Raw genomic sequence first — 18,651 nt, 5'->3', positions numbered from 1 at the left:
TAATACTCGCGCGCAACTTAGGTAACGTTTTAGGTACATTGAATTAATAGACATTAATGGCGGCCACACTTTCCCATGCAGGCCCCTTTAGTGCATGATACGTACGTTCTGTCATTTTTGTATCTTGTCTCATTCATTTGCCATAATCAGGATTGAAAATTGTTATTCTTTTTAAATTATAAAACTATCAGTTTGCAGAATATATCGAGAAATAATTATATTTCTTTTCACGTCAGCATAGTTCATGGCCACCTTCCATCTTAAGTTAGATATCAAACTTTTTGGATCAAGAAAGCGTTAGGATTAAAGGCATGAGCTTTTAGGTTTATGGGTTTTCTATGTGAGTGAATGAAAATTTGGAAAGGTGGATTTATCCCACATTGAAAAAATGAAGTGGTATAGAAAAGTTTATATTGTGTTACACTTTATGGAGGTGTAACTATGATCGGTCAAGAGGCTCTCTCTCGCGCACACATGCGCAAGGGGTGCAAATCATGGGCCCGATTTGCAGTGAAAAAAAGGCTTGACTTGTGTACGAGCGCGACCTGAGCGCGTCGAATGTCGGACCGATTAAGGCAAAAATTGCCTAGCAGTCTATGTCATCTTTTGTTTTTTTTTTTCATTTGAGACCTTTCACATGCCTTGAGACCTTTCGCATGGCATAACTGTTGGTGTTTCATCTCTCCAACTGTTGTTGCTCATGGCATAACTGTTGGTGTTTCATCTCTCCAACTGTTGTTGCTTCATCTACCATCTGTAAGGCATATTTAAGGCAACATGTGGCATTTCATATGGAGGGGATTGACATATATAAATATGGGATGAGCATAGCCTAGAAAAGAGACCGAAAAATTCACTTTCTCCTGCTGTTACAGTTCTTCTGCTATAGTAGTACTTCTGCTACAGTGCTTCTGTTCTGCTACTGGTTCTGCTACAGTACTGCTTCTACAATACTTCTGCTTCTGCTGCTACAGTACTGCTTCTGCTGCTACAGTACTGCTTCTGCTCTGCTCACTGATAAAGTTCAGGTACTGATTTTGTTCGCTAGCATAGTGCTTTGTTCTGCAACTCTGCTGGTTTGCCCGTTGTATCCTGGGAAACATACGTCCGCTGAATCCTCAAAGCACATATCGGAGAGGGCGAATCTGTTTTAAGGAAACTATACAAGCTACAGGCCTCGGTTTGATTTACTTAAACATTGTATTACTGTTTTGATTAACTACACTGATTTGTTAGTTTTACACATGACTATCTGTTCTGGTTTTCCATATATTTGAACAACAGAAAGTTGAGAAATCAAATAAATTAAAATTATTTTCATGTAAAAGTTCAGTTTGTCATTCCTCATTTAGAGCATCTGATTTTAGCCCTGCCTATCCCATCCACAAGGCGAGTTGGCCTTGTTCTTCCCTCATGGTTCAAGTGATCTTTACATGATCACACGCCCTTGAAGAAAGTAGGCCCCAATTCATATTAATTTTTCCATTACTGGAATCTCTCTTTGTAGATGTAAATATAATATTATAATATAGATATTGAAAAATAACATTATTTTATTATGTATTTATAAAATATTGTTAAAATATATTATATTTGACTATATAATTTTTAAATGAGATATGTTTGCATCAATTAATAGTTCTAGTTAACTACAAAAATTATACACTCTTTTATCAAAAATATAAATTTTAAATAAATATATTTTGTAAATAATCTTGAAAATGAAATATGTATTTAATTGAATTCAGACTAAAAAAATTTAGTCTAAAGGTACGTAAAATTGACTTTTTAGTTTAATCATTTATTAATCGAGTCATTTACAATAATTCATGTATCAATTTATCTATTCATCATTAATAGTTTCGTATACAAATTATTATTATTATTATTATTATTATTATTATTATTATTATATATGTACAAGTTTGATATGGTGCACACTTATCGTGCACATTTATGCGAGTATCGATAATATATCACTCACCTACTAGATACGCAATATATAAAACAACGAAGGTATTTAATTAATGAGGACAAATTCTAAATTAAAGTATCAACACAGCTCTTTTGACACATGACAGGTGGTTAGTGGGTGATCGTCTCGTTTGGAAACATTAATATTAAAATTGACTTGTGTTTTTTTATATATAAATAATAATAATTCTTTACAAGTGACACATGCACATGATAAATTATATTAAATATAGTTAATAAATAATTTGAGTTTCATAAATTTTTAAAATATATTTTATATTCAATTTAATATTTTGCTAAATAAATCAAAGTAACTAACTTATTTTCACCTTTGTAAATTTTACATTGTCCATGCGAAGACAATACAATATGGTATTTGTATTTATTTTCTTTTTTTGAGTATACACACGAGGAGGGCGAATCGAACTAGGGGCGATAGTTAATCTAAGTAAGAGAGTGAGACCAGATGAGTTACAAGTCCGGTCTCGGGTAGATTTTTTTTTTTTTTTTGAATGGTACTGGATAATGCTAATTTTTTAATAATTTGTGTATATATGCATCGTGTTGAGAAAATTGTAGCACAATATATACGTGTGTGTGTGTGTGTGTGTGTGTCAATTTAGATAAAGGGACTGAAATTATGGCAATTTAAGAAATCGTTAACCTGTAAATGTTATTAATAAAGGATATAGAAAGAGACGTGGGAATTGGGATCGAGAGGGACCGAACAATGCATGGTCGATGAAGATTGAAATAAGATAGTCGATTTGGCAAATAGGATTTATTTTTTTTAACGTGCAAACTCTTGTAATTTATTGAAAATGAGAAATGTTTTTTATTACAAGATATATTCAGCCAAAAAAAATAAAATTTCACACTCCCAAACAAAAGGGGAATGAGAAGAACAAGCAAAAGAGACAATGGCGTGAGCAAAACAGTTCGCGAACGCCGAGCATGACTAAGAGTAGAGCAAATTCGTCTGATATCTAGTACTAGAGCCTCGACATAACCGAGGTTCTCTTCTACCCGATATTTTGTAGTGAGATTTGGGCTGATTTGATCTTATCTTTAGCAGATTTAGCAGATTATAAATTTTGAATGTATACATATTTTCAAAATTCTACCCTTTTCATTAAAGATTTGTTTGGGTGTTCTACATTCGTGAGACTTTTATTTGTATCAACTCTAGTATTCATTTGAGCTTGGTTCGGCTGACTATGCCATGAGCTCGGCTAGTCGCGGTCCTTCACTTCTTGGAAGACTCTTCCGTAGCTGATATCAGTTTGGATTCCATGCAAGATTTTAAGCTCTTATTCTGGCCTGATTGTATCAAATATGAACCCATCATTTTTGTAAATGGGCTGGGGTCTTGAATAGTTCAGGTCGGATCCGAGTCTGGTCGTTTACACGGGATATTAGATTTGGTGAGCATGCGTATATATGGCAGATACATATATAAACTCTACACACGTAGGCAGGGGCGGAGGCAAAGCCTCTTGTACCCTGCTACTCCAAATTTTTTTAAAATAATTTATATGTAAATTTTTGTATAAATTTGATATTAGTCCGAGTAGATCAATTTAAAATATTAAAGGATGTTAGAGTTTAAAATTCTAGTGCGGGTAGTGTCAGATTCCTGGTTCCGCCACAGCACGTAGATAACCATGATTCTCCAAGAGGTTCTTAGGTTGTACCCATAATCGTTCGAGCACCTGCAAAGATGGCTAAACTGGGAAACATGAATCTGCCAGCAAGAGTGCAGTTGACCCTTCTGATTGGATATTGAACAAGGGAAAAGTTGTGAAACCAAAATTAAGCCAGGATTGTCCGAATAATGCAGAAATAATGGATTCAAAGGATCATCAATGGTGAAATTGCCACTGGAAGAATTAGATGCTTCAAATTGAGCAGGCGCCATGAAGCAAGCAATGAAAATCCAAATCCAAAACAAATTCAGAGAGAAACGCAGTTGCAGAAAACCTCAACTGAAATACATGTTCTATTCGGTAAAATCACTGTAGTACTAGGAAGTAAACAAGTGTGCAACTGAACATATATGCCGTGAAGCCAACGATCCAGGAATGAGAACCAGAAATAACATGTAATGAAGCCACAGAGAAACAAGAACCTGTATGATAAGAAGAAGAGACTGCCTCATGGGGTTCCCTGGACACTGAAGTTGACGCCAAATGATGTGACAAAAATGAAATCAGCTTCTAGCATTGAGAAGGATCAATGTGAGTGAGAAAATCCTTAGCATCCCTGGCTAGAAGGAACAACAGCTTACTGGCGACACTTACATCTCCTGGAGCCGCGCTATGCTCATCGCACTACCTGTTAAGAACAAATTGGAATGTATTGATGGTTCTATCTCTAAGCCATATGCTAATGGTCTTCCTCTTCCACTGGCCTCAATAATGTTGTAATATCTTAGCATCCTTTTTCTGATTCTGCAGCAGCGATTTGGCTTGATTTGAAGGAGCGCTTTCAAGCGCAACAAACGCAAAACATTTCTCCTACATACCATTCAGCTCGGGTACTCGAGTCTGTATAGGCCAAAACTTTGCGATGATTGAGGCCAACAGAGCTATGGCAATGCTATTACAACGCTTCAAATTCGATCTGTCTCGGGTTCATACAAACATGCTCCCTTCTCAATTATCACTCTCCAGCCACAGAATGGTTTTCCTCTGATCCATGCATGAGCTCTAACCAGATTTCACATTCTTGGATGATTGTTTTCCAGTTACAAATTATGGCTGCAATAAATATTCTGCACTTTTGTGGATATAAAATATAATTATATGCTACCACTCGTTGTGTAAGGATTGAGAATGTTTATAACTTCTTAAAAATTGATTTTTTTTAACTTTTTTTTTAGATATGTTTATAAATTTGTACAAAAAAAATCAATAATCAATTTTTTTTAGAGTTTACAAACCATCTCGAAAGTGAAAAGACAAGAATATATAATTATCATGTTTAGTATTTTTTTTACATTTAAATTTTAATAATTATAGTTTTAAATATGTGATAAATTAAAATAATGATGCATACTAATCACCAAATAATATTGTTAAATTAAATTAAATGGGCAATTTTTATATTATTTTATTTATTGTGGGGAGTTTATTTTATTAAAAAGGATTTAAAAACTGGAAAGGCAACATTTAAATGAAAATTGTGAGAGCAAAAAGAGAGGAAGCGGAAGAATGAGCAAAAGAATACTCAAAATTGCTTTCTTCTTGCCAACGCCTATCGCCTCCTCATTCCAGTGCTGCTACAGATTTCTAAGCACTGATTATAATCTCCAAGGATTGATAGGCCCTCAAGAAATCGGCGTCTCTGAGGCAACTACGAACTCTCCGGCCCAAAATATTTCAGCTCAAGACTTTTCATTTTTAAGGGATTCCATTTCCGAAGCTAAACTCGAAGACTTGGAGTCGCGTAAGTGTTCAAAGGATGCGTTTTCGATAATATCTGCATTAAAAAATTATAATGATCAGTTGGGAGAGAAATCCCAGAAATTCTTGAGACAGTTTAGAGAGAAACTGGATGAGAACTTAGTGATTGATGTTTTAATAAATGTTCAAAATTCGGAATTGGGTGTCAAGTTTTTCATGTGGGCCGGCAGGCAAATAGGATATACTCATACTTCAGCTGTTTATGACGCTTTGCTAGAGCTGCTAGGTTGCAATAAGAACGACGACCGAGTTCCGGATTATTATTTCCTTGAACTGAAGGACAATGACAGGGAAGTGCTTGGGACGTTACTTAATGTGTTGATTCGCAAGTGTTGCCATAATGGGAAGTGGAATTTGGCTTTACAGGAGTTGGGGAGGCTCAAGGATTTTGGGTTCAAACCATCAAGATTGACTTACAACGCGTTGATCCGGGTGTTCTTGGATGCAGGCAAGTTGGATTCTGCTTTTCTGCTTTATAGGGAGATGTCTCATTCTGGCTTTAAGATGCACATTGATATTTTAGGCCGTTTTGTGTATCTTTTGTGTAAAATGGGGAAATGGAGGGATGCCCTTAATTTAATCGATGAGGAAGAGGCCGTCCCTGATACCGTGATTTATACAAAAATGATTATGGGGTTGTGCGAGGGTTCTCTTTTTGAAGAGGCTATGGAATTTTTGAATAGGATGCGGGCTGATGCGTGTGTTCCTAATGTTGTAACATACAAAATTTTACTTTGTGGATGCCTGAATAAGGGGAAGTTGGGAAGGTGTAAACGAATTCTTAGCATGATGATTACAGAAGGTTGTTATCCAAGTCCAAAAGTTTTCTGTTCTCTTGTCTATGCCTACTGCAAATCTGGGGACCATGCCTATGCCTACAAATTGCTCAAGAAAATGGAGGATTGCGGTTTTAAGCCTGGTTATCTTGTGTACAACATATTCGTTGGAAATATTTGTGGCAGCGAGAAATTGCCGAGTCCAGAAGTGTTCGATTTAGCTGAAAAAGCTTATAGTGAGATGGTTGATTCTGGAATAGTACTTAACAGAGTCAATGTTAGCAATTTTGCCCGTTGCCTTTGTGAGGCTGGGAAGCCTGAGAAAGCGTATGGTGTAATTTCTGAAATGGTGCGTAATGGATTCATAGTGGAAGCTGGCACATATAACAAAATCATTGGTTTTCTCTGTGATTGCTCAAAAGTAGACAAAGCTTTTTTATTATTTCAGGAAATGAAAAAGAATGGCACCATCCCAAATGTCCACACTTACTCAATTTTGATCGACAGGTTCTGTAAAGCTGGCCTCATTCATCAAGCTCGTCGCTGGTTTGATGAGATGATGAGGGAGGGATGTAGCCCCAACGTGGTGACATATACTGCAATTATACATGCTTACCTTAAAGCAAGAAAAATATCCAAAGCAAATGAGTTATTTGAGCTGATGCTGTCACAAGGATGTTCCCCAAATATTGTCACTTTTACTGCTTTGATTGACGGGTACTGCAAAGCTGGAGATTTATCGAAGGCTTGCGCAATTTACGAAAAAATGAGGGGTAATGGAGATGTCCATGATTTACATCTTTATTTTGAAATTGCTGATGACAAAAGCAAGGAGCCTAATGTTATAACATACGGAGCTTTGATTGATGGTTTATGCAAAGCGCACAAAGTTGAAGAGGCCCGCAATCTTTTGGATACCATGATAGCCAGTGACTGTGAGCCTAATGAGGTTGTTTATGATGCGCTTATTGATGGATTTTGCAAGGTTGGCAAGCTAGATGAAGCGCAGGAAGTATTTGGCAAGATGTCAGAACATGGATACAGTCCCAATGTTTATACCTACAGCTCCTTAATTGATAGATTGTTTAAAGATAAACGATTGGATCTTGCTTTAAAAGTATTGGCAAAAATGCTTGAATGTTCCTGCCCTCCCAATGTTGTTACATACACAGAGATGATTGATGGTCTCTGTAAAGTTGGGAAGACAGATGAGGCATACAAACTGATGTTGATGATGGAGGAGAAGGGTTGTCATCCGAATGTTGTGACTTATACTGCCATGATAGATGGCTTTGGAAAGGCCGGTAAAATTGATAGAAGCCTTGAACTAGTCCAGGAGATGGTCGGGAAGGGATGTGCTCCTAATTACATCACCTATAGGGTTCTAATAAACCATTGTTGTGGTGCTGACCGTCTCGATGAGGCTTACCAACTTCTGCAGGAGATGAAACAAATACATTGGCCGAGTTACACGGCAAATTATCATAAGGTCGTGGAAGGCTATTCTAAGGAGTTGATACTGAGTCTTCAGTTAGTAGATGAAATTGGTAAAGATGATTCAACACCCCTTGCTCCGGCTTACAAAATTTTGATCGATAGCTTTCAGAAGGCTGGAAGACTGGAAATTGCTTTTGAGCTACTTAAGGAGTTTAAATTATCTCCAATCTCTTCATCTGCTGCCATGAATGTGTATTCTTCTTTAATTGGGAGCCTCTGTTCTTCACATAGAGTTGACAAAGCATTTGAGTTATATGCAGATATGATGGAAAGAGGAGAAATTCCTGAATTGTCTGTGTTTGTTGATCTTATCAAAGGACTTATGAAAGCTGACAGATGGGCTGATGCACTTCTACTCTCAGAAAGCTTGTGTTACATGGTATGTGTTTTTTGTTCATCTGCTGTCTCTGATTATTTTCTCGTCGAGTTATTACAATTTCTCTGTTGAGCTAACTATCCTCACTCTTTCAATATATTTCAGGGTTTGATTCAGTACATTCAAATTGACTAGCAATTAACCACACAGTTTGACCTTGTTTTGTGCATTAAAAAATGTTAATTTTGTAACGGAAAATGTATTTTACTTTTGGGATACTGTTTTGTGTTTTGCTTTAAACTTGTGTAAAGGGAAATTAGTGTCAATCTAGTCAAATTACATTTACAAAAGCTTGCACGAATTTACAGAATCACCCTCTGTTCTCATGGTAATCTTCAACCAGAGACAAAAAAGCAAGTAATAGAGTTGAATAATGGAAAACTACCACTATGTTTTTGCCCCCAATCTAGATCGAAGGGGCTTTTAATACATGTTTTGTGAATGGTTACCTAAATCATAATAGATTCCTGTTTGCTAAGCTATTTGTCTCCTTTTGTTAATTGATTCTCTGATTTTTCTTTTGCATTTTTTTATAAACAGGACGTTCGATGGTTGTCGAAGGAGTATGCATTAGAAGAAAGCTAGGGTGGTTGGCATTCTCTTGGTCCTCAAATTGACTATGGAGTCGTGCATCCATGTGAAGATTTAGTCTGTGTGGAAAATCGATGAGAAGGTTGTGAGGTACTGTGCCTCTCGATTTGGTAAGCATAAGTTCAAAGATTCTGGGGCAGTGCCTTATTCGTCCATTCTTGTATGGCCCTCGAATTTGGTACGTGTTTCTGAATGTTTAAGATGATCATTGTGCATAATTTTGGAATCATATGGTTGTGATTGATGCCAATGTCTATAAGAGAGTGACGAAGTTGAGGAGGCAGCTTGTCGGCCTTTTTTACCATAATGATTTTATTATTGTCCAAGTGCATGAAACTTATGCCAATTGGAAAAGCTAACTGATATGGTTTGAAATCTTACAGTTAACACGTTCTAATTTGGTGTTGATGAAAAAACTCATTGGCAAGAGGTGTAAAAATTTCCTGTTTGAGCATGATTTTCTTAAACGGCATGGCGATTGAGCAATTCCGATAGATCACAAATAGCTAAAAAAGATTTACAACTTTGATTTCTGGTACACGTGAATTTTGGCAGTGGTCGAGGGTGAACAATTTGCTTAGTGTCCCTTTCAAATGTTGGCAGGGGATGAACGTCTTTCTGGAATTTGGGTGATGAGATTTATTTACAGTTAACATTGTTGTGCCACAATTTGTCGGACAGAAACAAAGGAGCACAAGAGGCAAGGGTTTTAGGCACTTGAGATTCCAGTTTCTCTGTGATTATTGATTCCAGAATAGGACTGAATATTTCCAAAACCCACATCTTCAGGTATGTTTGCTTACCATATTTGACTCTGTACGCCACCTTTTTGACATATTATTGTCCAACTATTATTCGGTCGCGTCAGGTACGTGTCATTGATTAATGCCCGAGCATCTAGTTTGAGCCTACATTCCTCTAGTGTTGATTTTAAGCTGAGTGACTCGGGTGACGATTGGAGGAATATACGGGGGACTATGATCGAGTAAGTGAAGAGTTTGAGCTAGCATATGATTCACCATAATCTGGATAATTTAGGCTGTGTCACATCTTATCCTGAAGAGGAATCGGCAACACGTTCGGATGTATATCTCTATGGTTCTGAGTAATGGCTTTTCTTCTTTTAATTAGCAGCAAATTTGGAATTATTACCATTCCTGTTAGTTTTGAATTCTTTTTAGGTTGCGTTTAAATTATATATTTGATTTTGAAAGAAGAAATTACACTTGAAATTCACGATTGTTATTGATAGTATTTGACTTGATATATAGATCGAATATGAAATCCAATTGAATTTATTTACCCAAAAAAGTCGAAAGATTTTGAAATCGCAAATAAAATGAGTTGTTTTCATGCGTATGATGCCGGTCAAGAGTGACACCGTCTCACGGATGTTAATCTGTGAGACGGGTAAAAACCTACCCATATTCACAATAAAAAGTAATAATTTTTCATAGATGACCCAAATAAGAGATCCGTCTCACAAATACGGCCTGTGAGATCGTCTCAAACAAGTTTTTGTCGCCGGTCAATTGCATTTTTGGTTAAACTCGTAAGATTTTCTTGGCTTCCCCTTTTCGTAGTGTCTTGAGCTCAAGATTTCCCAGCATGGACTATGTAGCAAATATTTTACATTAATCTGCAAAATTCACAATATTTTCTTATAAAACCTACTTATCCAACCTACTGGATTCTGGGACAACATAAATTATGAATAGGAAAGACGTTTGGGTGTTTTTTTGGGAACGATGCTTTGTTTCCCTGTTGATCAAAGTTTAGTATTCTTCCGTTCTTAGTACCACTGTCATAAAATTACATCATTTAAAACGAACCCTTTCTTGAAATTCTAATGGAAGCGATGATAAAACGTTACTGCACTGTAATTTTGTCAGCAAGACCCATCTGTAATATAGGGCCATTTCAGGTTAGAAACAGTGAAACCTTGAAAGCTGAACAAGCCCCATTAAATTAATAAATCTAGGCCGGGTGAAATTGACTAATTGAGCTCTCTCATTTGCGATCAATTAATGTTTGGATAAAAATATTTTATGATATCATCTCATTCTGAAGACTCACAGAAGTACCACGGATAGTGCCACAGTCTGTTTGATGGAGATAACCCATAGGATTTGCCTACCCATGGAGGAAGACAATTCTCGATTTCCCGCGTAGAAGTATGAGACCTTTGTCGGAGCAAAAGAGAGAGATATAGTGAATATCGGCACCATGTTCTCTCAAAGGCAATGTTGAATCAGCAACCCTAAACCCTCGAGCTTCTATAGCATTTAGCTGGGTATGACCCAACAATTTAGGATTATTGGGTTTTATTTTATTTTTTTCCTAATGTTTGAATTGGTAGTACGCTAGTATCCAAAACACGTGCTTAAATTTTCAATTTTATTTTAAAATTACGTTCTTGCTTTCTTTCTTTTTCCCATTGCGGGGTAATTTTTGTGCTTTTAGAATGCATGTTTTGTTCATCTTCAAAGTCCCTTTCTTTGCATGTAAAAAACCATGCAAATATGCTGTTTTGATATATTCAACAACATTCATTCAATTGGTTAAATTTCTGGTGAAGTCGATTTAATTATCTTGTGATTGTATGAATATTCAATCGACCGTGTAAGTTCAAGGGTATACTCATCTATTGTTTTCCGTGATTCACTTTTGTTCAGAATTATCCAAATTATTGCAACTTTGGATGTTGCAAAAGTATCTCATGGATGTTGCAAACGCTCAAGTTTTTTTCTTGAAATTATGATCAATTGGTCACAAACCAGTAGGCAAACAAGAATACATAATATTCTATTGATGCCAACCTCATTTTAGGAGAAGCTCTGTGTAATAAACAATCCGAGCCCAATACTGTGTCGAAACTCAAAATAAAGCAATCTTTAACTTCACCAGGGTCAACTCTGCGTAATAGAGAGTGTTAGAACCAATCCTTAACGTTTGTCAGAAGTAACTTCAGAAATTGTCCATATATAACCAATCCTTGATCCAATTAGAACCAATCCCAAATTCCATTTATTGGAAATAATTGGGTGCAGTGAAACAAGAGAGTGGTACTCTGAATTCCCAACAAAGTACAAAAACAGTAAAGAATTTTACACTTCTTGGAATGACCCAATTGTATTGTTCAATGAAGGTCATTAATAATAATAATATACATAGTTCTCATTGTCTCAACGGTCCAAAGTCTTCAGGTGGCCACACCTGTAATAGAAAAATCAATAGGGTAAATAGACATGGAGTGTGACTACAGAAAAAGTTCGATTTTGTTAGTTGGTATAAGAATAACTATTTTTACCACCATCTAGTGGGTTGACACAATTGGGACAAGAGGCTGATGATGGCCATGTATCATACTCTAATACGAGTATACTGGGCAGCACTCATGCAATATCCACTAAACTTGGTGTCCATCAATGCACATTGATTTTTCTTAACAGTTGTGCTCTCATTGAGAATCTGACACGAGCTTGGAAAAGGATTATCGTTGGTCAGGCTAGTAATGCGGCTCGTGTTTCATATTCCAAACTAGATTAAGATGATAGAAGTGTATGCACCAAATATTGATAAGTGGGTAAAAGTTGTTCATAGTACACCGATATCATGTGTGCATCAGCTTCTTAAGGGGTTGGCAGTATTGTGACATGTGTCTGCGTAGGAGATCATAAGTTTGAAAGGCTCTCCCACCTAGATGGTTAGTCTTGTATGTTTAAGCTCTTTTCTTGGACTTATGGCCTAACATAATCACTGTTATATTTGACAATTATATTTTGAATTTTTGCTAAAAGATAATCAGTACAAGGAGAACACTCAATTATCTACTATCTAGGCACATAATTTTGGGAATGGAGAATAACTGCAGAAAAAAAAGCAAATAATTAACAGCTTAAACTCATTAAAAATATTGAATTGGTACCAAACTTTGGATCCTTCTCATGAAAATTAAGTGCAAAAGAAATGGGCAGTGCTCAAGGGGTTGGCCTCAGCTAACAAGGCAGCCAAAAAGCTTACTCTGCAAAAGACTTTTCCAAGAATCAATCCATAAGGAATCGGGCCGAGTTGCCGAGAATCCCTCGAAGCATAGATATTATCTCCTTGAATCCACACATGGCCCTTTGGAACCTATTTTTCCAAAAAAAACATTAACATTGATGGAACAAATGACATCGTAAAGGGGTCATCTGAAATATCATTACTTAAAGAATCACATAAGACCCGTATGCATTGCACACATGCTATTCTATTAGAAGTTGGTAGACAGATAGAAGACTGGACTCTTTTTCTTTTAACAGAATGTGAGTAAACTTGACGTGACAAAAAGAAAATCGTGAATGGAAACCATTTCAGAGGCATACACCTCAGTAATAAAATGTACATAAAAAAAATCACAAGTTTTCCACCCCAAAATATCCTAAATCGCAAGTTTTCTTTATCCACCACTCTTATCTTATCAGCAATCTGAACAAAAAACATCCCTCTGTCTGAGGAAACAGAATTGAGGCGCTCCATGAAGATAGAATCATAGAATGGAGGTCCGATGCATGTTCCCTCGAGAAAAATATTTCTCATTCCCGTCCTAAAACAATAAATCAGCACCATAGACACTGTAAATTGAAGATTGAACACTAAAGTCGAGCAGCAATCAAATGACCACTCCAGAAAATAGCACACACAGACTTGCAACGAAAAGAACCAAAAGCTAACGACGCGAATACTCAGTACTTAATACATTCACAGTTTTTCATATATTCATAAAGTGCATACCACCAGGGAGTGAGAACGATCACTGTTACCAGGATCCACCAAGAAGGACACTGAATCACCCGCCAAGCCCACAATGCGCTTGGTTATGCACTTTCTAGGGTTTTCCGGCGATCGCACCAACACAACGTCGCCGGGGCCCACCTTCCCCAGAAAAGGCGACATTTTCTCAACCAGCAACACGTCACCAGTGAAATTCAGCGTTGGCAGCATGCTAGGTCCGTATACCTTCAAATGAAATTCGGGGAAAAAACATCATTTCGGACCAGCAAAAAAAAACTGTTAAAAATCAGAACTAAAAAAGCAAACATAATAATATTTTTATGAAATGAAGAATATTACTAGCGTCGGGGAGCAAATGTAATTGTCCGTGATGTGCAATAGCGAAAGGAATTGCGCGAAGAGGATGGAGTGACGAAATGCTTCTTTGGCTGTAGGTTTCCATTGGCGAGCAAATTGCAGTAGCTTTGCTCTCATAGCCTCAAGCTCTTTCCATTCACGGGCGAGCGCCGACGCAAGATATCCTCCGCTCGAAACGGCCAACAAAGACGGATAACAGGTGCGGCTTTGAGGAAACACTTTGGACTTCTACAGAAGCAATTGATTCTGGGCCCAACAAAACCGTGCACTAATTTTACTCTAAAATGAAATTTAATTTTTAAAAAATATATTTTTTTTTTTAGAAAAAAAAAAATTAGTATTCAAATTATTTTTCTATTACTCCTCGAACTAATACAGCAAACCAAACTAACCAACAGACAAGTTCACTAGGAAAGATGTCGGAAGAAGAAGAATACACGAGCCAATTGATACTACAACCAGAAAGTAAGATTAGAGAAAACTTAACTTTTAAAATATCATATACATCAGATTCAACTATGAAAGTAAAATATGTATGCTTGATGGGCATTACAACATCAAGAAAGTAAAAAAAAATATAGAAAAAGACACCACCAATTAAATTTCATTGTTTCATTGTCCACAAAGGACCGCAGCAACATGCTCAAGGGTAACCTATGAATGTACAAATGAATAAGTTGCTTTCCATTGATGGAACTTCCACAAGAAAAATGCCATCTCCAGCCTCCATGATCGAATTAATCAGGAACTCGATCAAGAATCGATTAGATGCCACCGTGTTATATGATTATTTTATTCGTTCCAAGTTAAACTTCACCATTTGTTCAAGTGCATATTTAAAGGGACTCGGGGGAAGACATTGAAGATTCCGAACAGCTTGATCAGCTATTTCCCGAGCCAATTCTTGAGCCCTCTCGATCCCACCAGAGTTCTTGACGAAAGACATGGCCTCTTCAAGAGAACCCGTCTCACTGAACTCGGATTCGATTATATCCCTGAGTCTCTTTTCTTTCTCCAACCCAAATATTACGGGAGCAGTCAAGATTCCTTTGGCCAAATCACTGCCAGCAGGTTTGCCAAGTTGCTCGGCTGATTGAGTAAAATCCAGTACATCATCGACTACTTGGAATGATAGACCTAAATTTTTACCGTACTGATACATCTGTTCGGTAACATCACTGTCAACTCCACTGAAAATGGCGGCTCCCTTGGTGCTAGCAGCGATCAAGGATGCTGTTTTGTAGTAGCTCTTTATCAAGTATTCATCCAGTTGAACATCACAGTCGAACAAACTAGAGGCCTGCTTTATTTCACCGCTTGCAAAGTCTTTAATGACCTAAAAATGTATTCATATAATGAATTTCCACTAATCAGATTTTCATTTTGCTTATGTTTTCCGATCACATTGGGTTCATCTATTAAGATAATCTACAAAAAAATCATCTTTGAACCGTAAACATGCAAGTGCGGAATCCAGCTCACCTGGCTGATAAGCTTGATGACATCAAGATTTTCAAGATTGGCCAGGTACCATGATGCTTGTGCAAACATAAAATCCCCAGCCAGTACAGCTACTCTCGTACCATATATTTGATGGACGGTTTCTTTTCCTGCAAACGAACCAATGCCAGCCAAAAATTTCAGTTTAGGTATCAAAGCAAAAGGTGATTGTAGTACAAAACTCGTAAATAAAAATCATTGAATTTTAAAATGGTAGATATACACTGAAAATATCCAATTTCCAGAGGCCAAAACCCTTCTCAAATATCAAATCTGATTCTAAAATATAATCTGTGTTCTCTAAGAAAGATAAGCAAATACAATGATTCTAAATTCTCAATTTTCTAATATAAATGCCGTTAAAAATTTATAAAGTCGAGCGTAGGAAGCTAACCTCTCCGCAAGTCACTATCATCTAACACATCATCGTGTATCAAACTTGCAGTGTGGATCATTTCAATTATTTCTGCCAACCTTCTATGTTCTTTGCTAAGTTCCCTGAAACCATTACAGCCACCAATACATGTCAAATAATTTAAGTTCCAACTTTTAATACGAGTACACTAGATAACAGAATAGAGCTTACTTTAAGCCAGCAACCTCTGCAGTTGCTCTCGATACAAGGAAACTTAAAGCCGGTCGCATCCTTTTGCCCCCAGCTCCAAAGATTTGCTCAGCAGCAGACATCAAAACTGGGTTTTCTGCACCAACAATCTAACAATGACTCTTAATGAGTTTTTGAATAAAAATTCACTTTTTAAAAAAAAAAATCTCAAACATGCATGGTCAAATGCTGACCTGCATCTAACAAATTTTTATCACTTTTCTTATGACGTTACATGGTCAAGGACTTCGTACGACCAAACAAGTTAAAACTTGTGGTCTGAAGGATATCAGACACACCGACTGAATCTATAGAAAATCACAATGAAAAAAATAAATCAAAGAAAAGAAACCACAACACTGGTGCACACAACAGCAATTTTGTCACGTAGCATGAATAAAATGGTGGTATGTAAGGCAATAATTAAGCACAAGAACTTAGTTAATATGACGAGAAGCATACAGTAACGATTTTTAACAGGTTATCACAATGAGTTTTGATCTTCACCATAATAATCCTCTCATGCTGTAACAGAAGAAAAATGTGATGCCGTCAAAGGATCCCAAATTGATTACCACGCAAGCAAAGAGTACCTTAAGATATCAACTAGAAATGTTCATCTTGCCATGCTAATCTTACAGAGAGAGCCAAATCATGCAAAACTATAATTTGGCAAGCAGCCAGGAATGGGATAAAGGAATTACAGTTGAGGGTATTCTTCATTTCATTTTTTTTCTCAATGCCCTAATAACACAGAAGGAGCACACTACCAGGAAGCCTTCTTCTCAACCAATAGTAATAGCCGCATTCAACCATTTACAATTTATCATGTCTTCATTTTTACTCACTTCCTTCTCAATCATATACGCTGGCAGCTATAACACATTAATGGGCAGGCCACCTATTAAGTGAGGGGAATAGCACTTTACTTTGAATGCTAGCTCTAGGGAAAAATTCATGTGAAATTGAATTCGGTCACACAAGTTTTTGTCCTATGAGCCAATGACAAATTATCCAAAACACTTTAATTTGAATGCAGTAATAGTTTTAGGAAAATTGCTTATGAACTTTAATACGGATCTGCCATATCCTCTCCTGTGAAACATGGACTTGACCAATTTTTTTATGTTACTACCTAAGCATCAATAGTATTAACATAGTTTTTCTTTCTTTTCGCGCATTAGGACATAGTTTTTCAGTGCATACAAATATAAAACTTACTGATTGGAGATTTTTGTTAAGTATCTGTAAATCATCTGCGACAACTTCAAATAAATCGGCTATTGAAGAAGGGCTCATTGACTCTTCAGTCAAATCCTGCACAGGTGGGGGGCCAGATGAAATTCCTGCAATGGCACAAAACAGCCCATGATTCAAACTTCAAAATGCAAATCCAGACAGTGGCACGGAGATAGGAATCCACTTCCAGTAGCGATTTATTACCAGAATTAAGCGTGAAATAGAACTAAAAGCATCTAAACAAATTCTAGTCCTAGCGCATCGTAAAAAGATAGAACTTTTATTACCGTTGAGAAAAGTTTCTGAAGTCTTAGTCGAAAACACGCGCCGCCGCCCTATATCACGCCTGTGACACGATAATTTCCGACCTTTGGAGCCTCTTTTGACATTCCTCAGCACTCCCTTGGCATAATTTCTCACATAAAAACTATCAAAAGAGGCATTTGAAGAGCACCCACAAGCCACAAAATCCAAAGTTGTTCTTCCGAGCTCAAGACCACGGCATGTCATTGACAGCATCATAAAACTTATATTTAAACTGCAAAAAAAGTACCAAACATTCCTCTAAAATAAGAACCCACTTGAGAACTTTGTTCAGTTTGTCATCTCACAAACACCAGCAAATAATAAAAATTGGATCTTTGGATTTAAACCTGTAAAACAACCAAAAGTGTCGTGGGGTTGAGTCGATAAGCTTCTCTCTTCAAACGGAGAAGAGAAGTTGAGGTTCAAATACAATCCAATAGTGCACATATATAGCAATAGCTATATTTGAGTGGAGCAAAAAATCCCACATAAATTTGAATTTTATAATATAAATTATAATAGCCCGTTTCGTGAATGGAACTTTTATTTTTTTGTTCTCTTTAACCAAATTATATCTTTAATTTTTTTGTTAATAACATATTTGAAGAAAATAACACGATTTTTTTAATTTGATGATGACACACAACAATAATTTGTGAAGTGGAATAAATTTTTCTGCAACAATTTTTATTTAGTCACGACTTAATATATTTTCCTTGTATTATTTTTTTCCAAATGCTTAATTAGTCGGATATAATTATATTTATATTTTAAATAAAACAATTTGAGTTGGAATGGGAGGTTTGCTATGATTAAATCTCGAATCTAACATCGTATGTCAAGTTTAAAATTTTAGTGTCAGAATTTTTTTATAATGTTCGAAGATAATATAAAGAAAAATATGATTATGACACCAACCAACTAGGAAAATTAGATATTTTTTTAAATGTGGATATTTTGGAGTTTTTCATCAGCAATGGGATACAAAATTCACTTTACTAAAATTTGGTAGATTCGATTAATCAATTGTTGTTGTATTTTTATTTTAACAATCTGATTTTGTTTGTGTGATGAAATATTTATTTAAAGTACGTTTTTTTTTCCACGATGAACAATGTATCAAAAACGCAATGAGATAAGTTGACTCGATTCATATTTATAATTAAAAGTAATAATTTTTTTTAATATATA

General features: G+C 36.3%; 3 protein-coding genes across 8 annotated transcripts; 1 reads left to right on the top strand and 2 right to left on the bottom strand.

The window, feature by feature from the left end:
* Nucleotides 1-5,146: 5,146 nt before the first annotated feature.
* On the top strand, nt 5,147-10,034 carry LOC140838504 (uncharacterized). 6 transcript variants are annotated; one of them, XR_012119604.1, is made up of 3 exons: nt 5,147-8,090; nt 8,628-9,467; nt 9,547-10,034. XR_012119604.1 is itself a non-coding variant. In XM_073204864.1 (2 exons), exons 1-2 carry the CDS (start codon nt 5,187-5,189, stop codon nt 8,670-8,672), a joined length of 2,949 nt encoding a protein of 982 aa, XP_073060965.1. In that variant the 5' UTR covers nt 5,147-5,186; the 3' UTR covers nt 8,673-9,552. The 6 variants fall into 6 exon arrangements, 1 of the variants encoding a protein (XP_073060965.1); XR_012119608.1 differs by having other exon boundaries at nt 8,628-8,788; nt 9,282-9,552; XR_012119607.1 differs by having other exon boundaries at nt 8,628-8,788; nt 9,234-9,552.
* A 1,648-nt stretch (nt 10,035-11,682) lies between these two features.
* Nucleotides 11,683-14,079, bottom strand: LOC140838503 (mitochondrial ATP-independent inner membrane protease subunit 1a). Its single transcript, XM_073204863.1, has 4 exons — nt 13,794-14,079; nt 13,455-13,679; nt 12,702-12,812; nt 11,683-11,894 (listed from the first exon to the last, which is right to left on the bottom strand). The coding sequence occupies exons 1-4, from the start codon at nt 13,926-13,928 to the stop codon at nt 11,856-11,858; spliced, it is 510 nt and encodes a 169-aa protein (XP_073060964.1). The 5' UTR covers nt 13,929-14,079; the 3' UTR covers nt 11,683-11,855.
* A 209-nt stretch (nt 14,080-14,288) lies between these two features.
* Nucleotides 14,289-17,900, bottom strand: LOC140838502 (solanesyl diphosphate synthase 1, chloroplastic-like). The gene is made up of 7 exons (XM_073204862.1): nt 17,808-17,900; nt 17,442-17,692; nt 17,137-17,261; nt 15,898-16,025; nt 15,706-15,809; nt 15,294-15,421; nt 14,289-15,147 (listed from the first exon to the last, which is right to left on the bottom strand). The coding sequence occupies exons 2-7, from the start codon at nt 17,674-17,676 to the stop codon at nt 14,599-14,601; spliced, it is 1,269 nt and encodes a 422-aa protein (XP_073060963.1). The 5' UTR covers nt 17,677-17,692; nt 17,808-17,900; the 3' UTR covers nt 14,289-14,598.
* Between the last annotated feature and the right edge of the window lie 751 nt (nt 17,901-18,651).

This window comes from Primulina eburnea, chromosome 8, assembly GCF_022965805.1.
Source record: "Primulina eburnea isolate SZY01 chromosome 8, ASM2296580v1, whole genome shotgun sequence".
In the NCBI taxonomy this organism is placed as follows: domain Eukaryota; kingdom Viridiplantae; phylum Streptophyta; class Magnoliopsida; order Lamiales; family Gesneriaceae; genus Primulina; species Primulina eburnea.
Note: the sequence above shows the minus strand (reverse complement) of the source record. Positions and strands in the feature narration are given on the sequence as shown.

Coding starts and splice junctions, on each gene's coding strand:
- LOC140838504 (XM_073204864.1), top strand. CDS start 5,187: ATGAGCAAAAGAATACTCAAAATTGCTTTCTTCTTGCCAACGCCTATC. Junction 8,091..8,627: donor CAGAAAGCTTGTGTTACATG/GTATGTGTTTTT, acceptor TTTTATAAACAG/GACGTTCGATGGTTGTCGAA.
- LOC140838503 (XM_073204863.1), bottom strand. CDS start 13,928: ATGAGAGCAAAGCTACTGCAATTTGCTCGCCAATGGAAACCTACAGCC. Junction 13,680..13,793: donor ACATTTGCTCCCCGACGCTA/GTAATATTCTTC, acceptor TTTCATTTGAAG/GTATACGGACCTAGCATGCT. Junction 11,895..12,701: donor TTGGAAAAGTCTTTTGCAGA/GTAAGCTTTTTG, acceptor TTTCTATTACAG/GTGTGGCCACCTGAAGACTT.
- LOC140838502 (XM_073204862.1), bottom strand. CDS start 17,676: ATGATGCTGTCAATGACATGCCGTGGTCTTGAGCTCGGAAGAACAACT. Junction 16,026..17,136: donor TTAACAAAAATCTCCAATCA/GTAAGTTTTATA, acceptor AGTCATTGTTAG/ATTGTTGGTGCAGAAAACCC. Junction 15,422..15,705: donor TGATAGTGACTTGCGGAGAG/GTTAGCTTCCTA, acceptor GTTCGTTTGCAG/GAAAAGAAACCGTCCATCAA.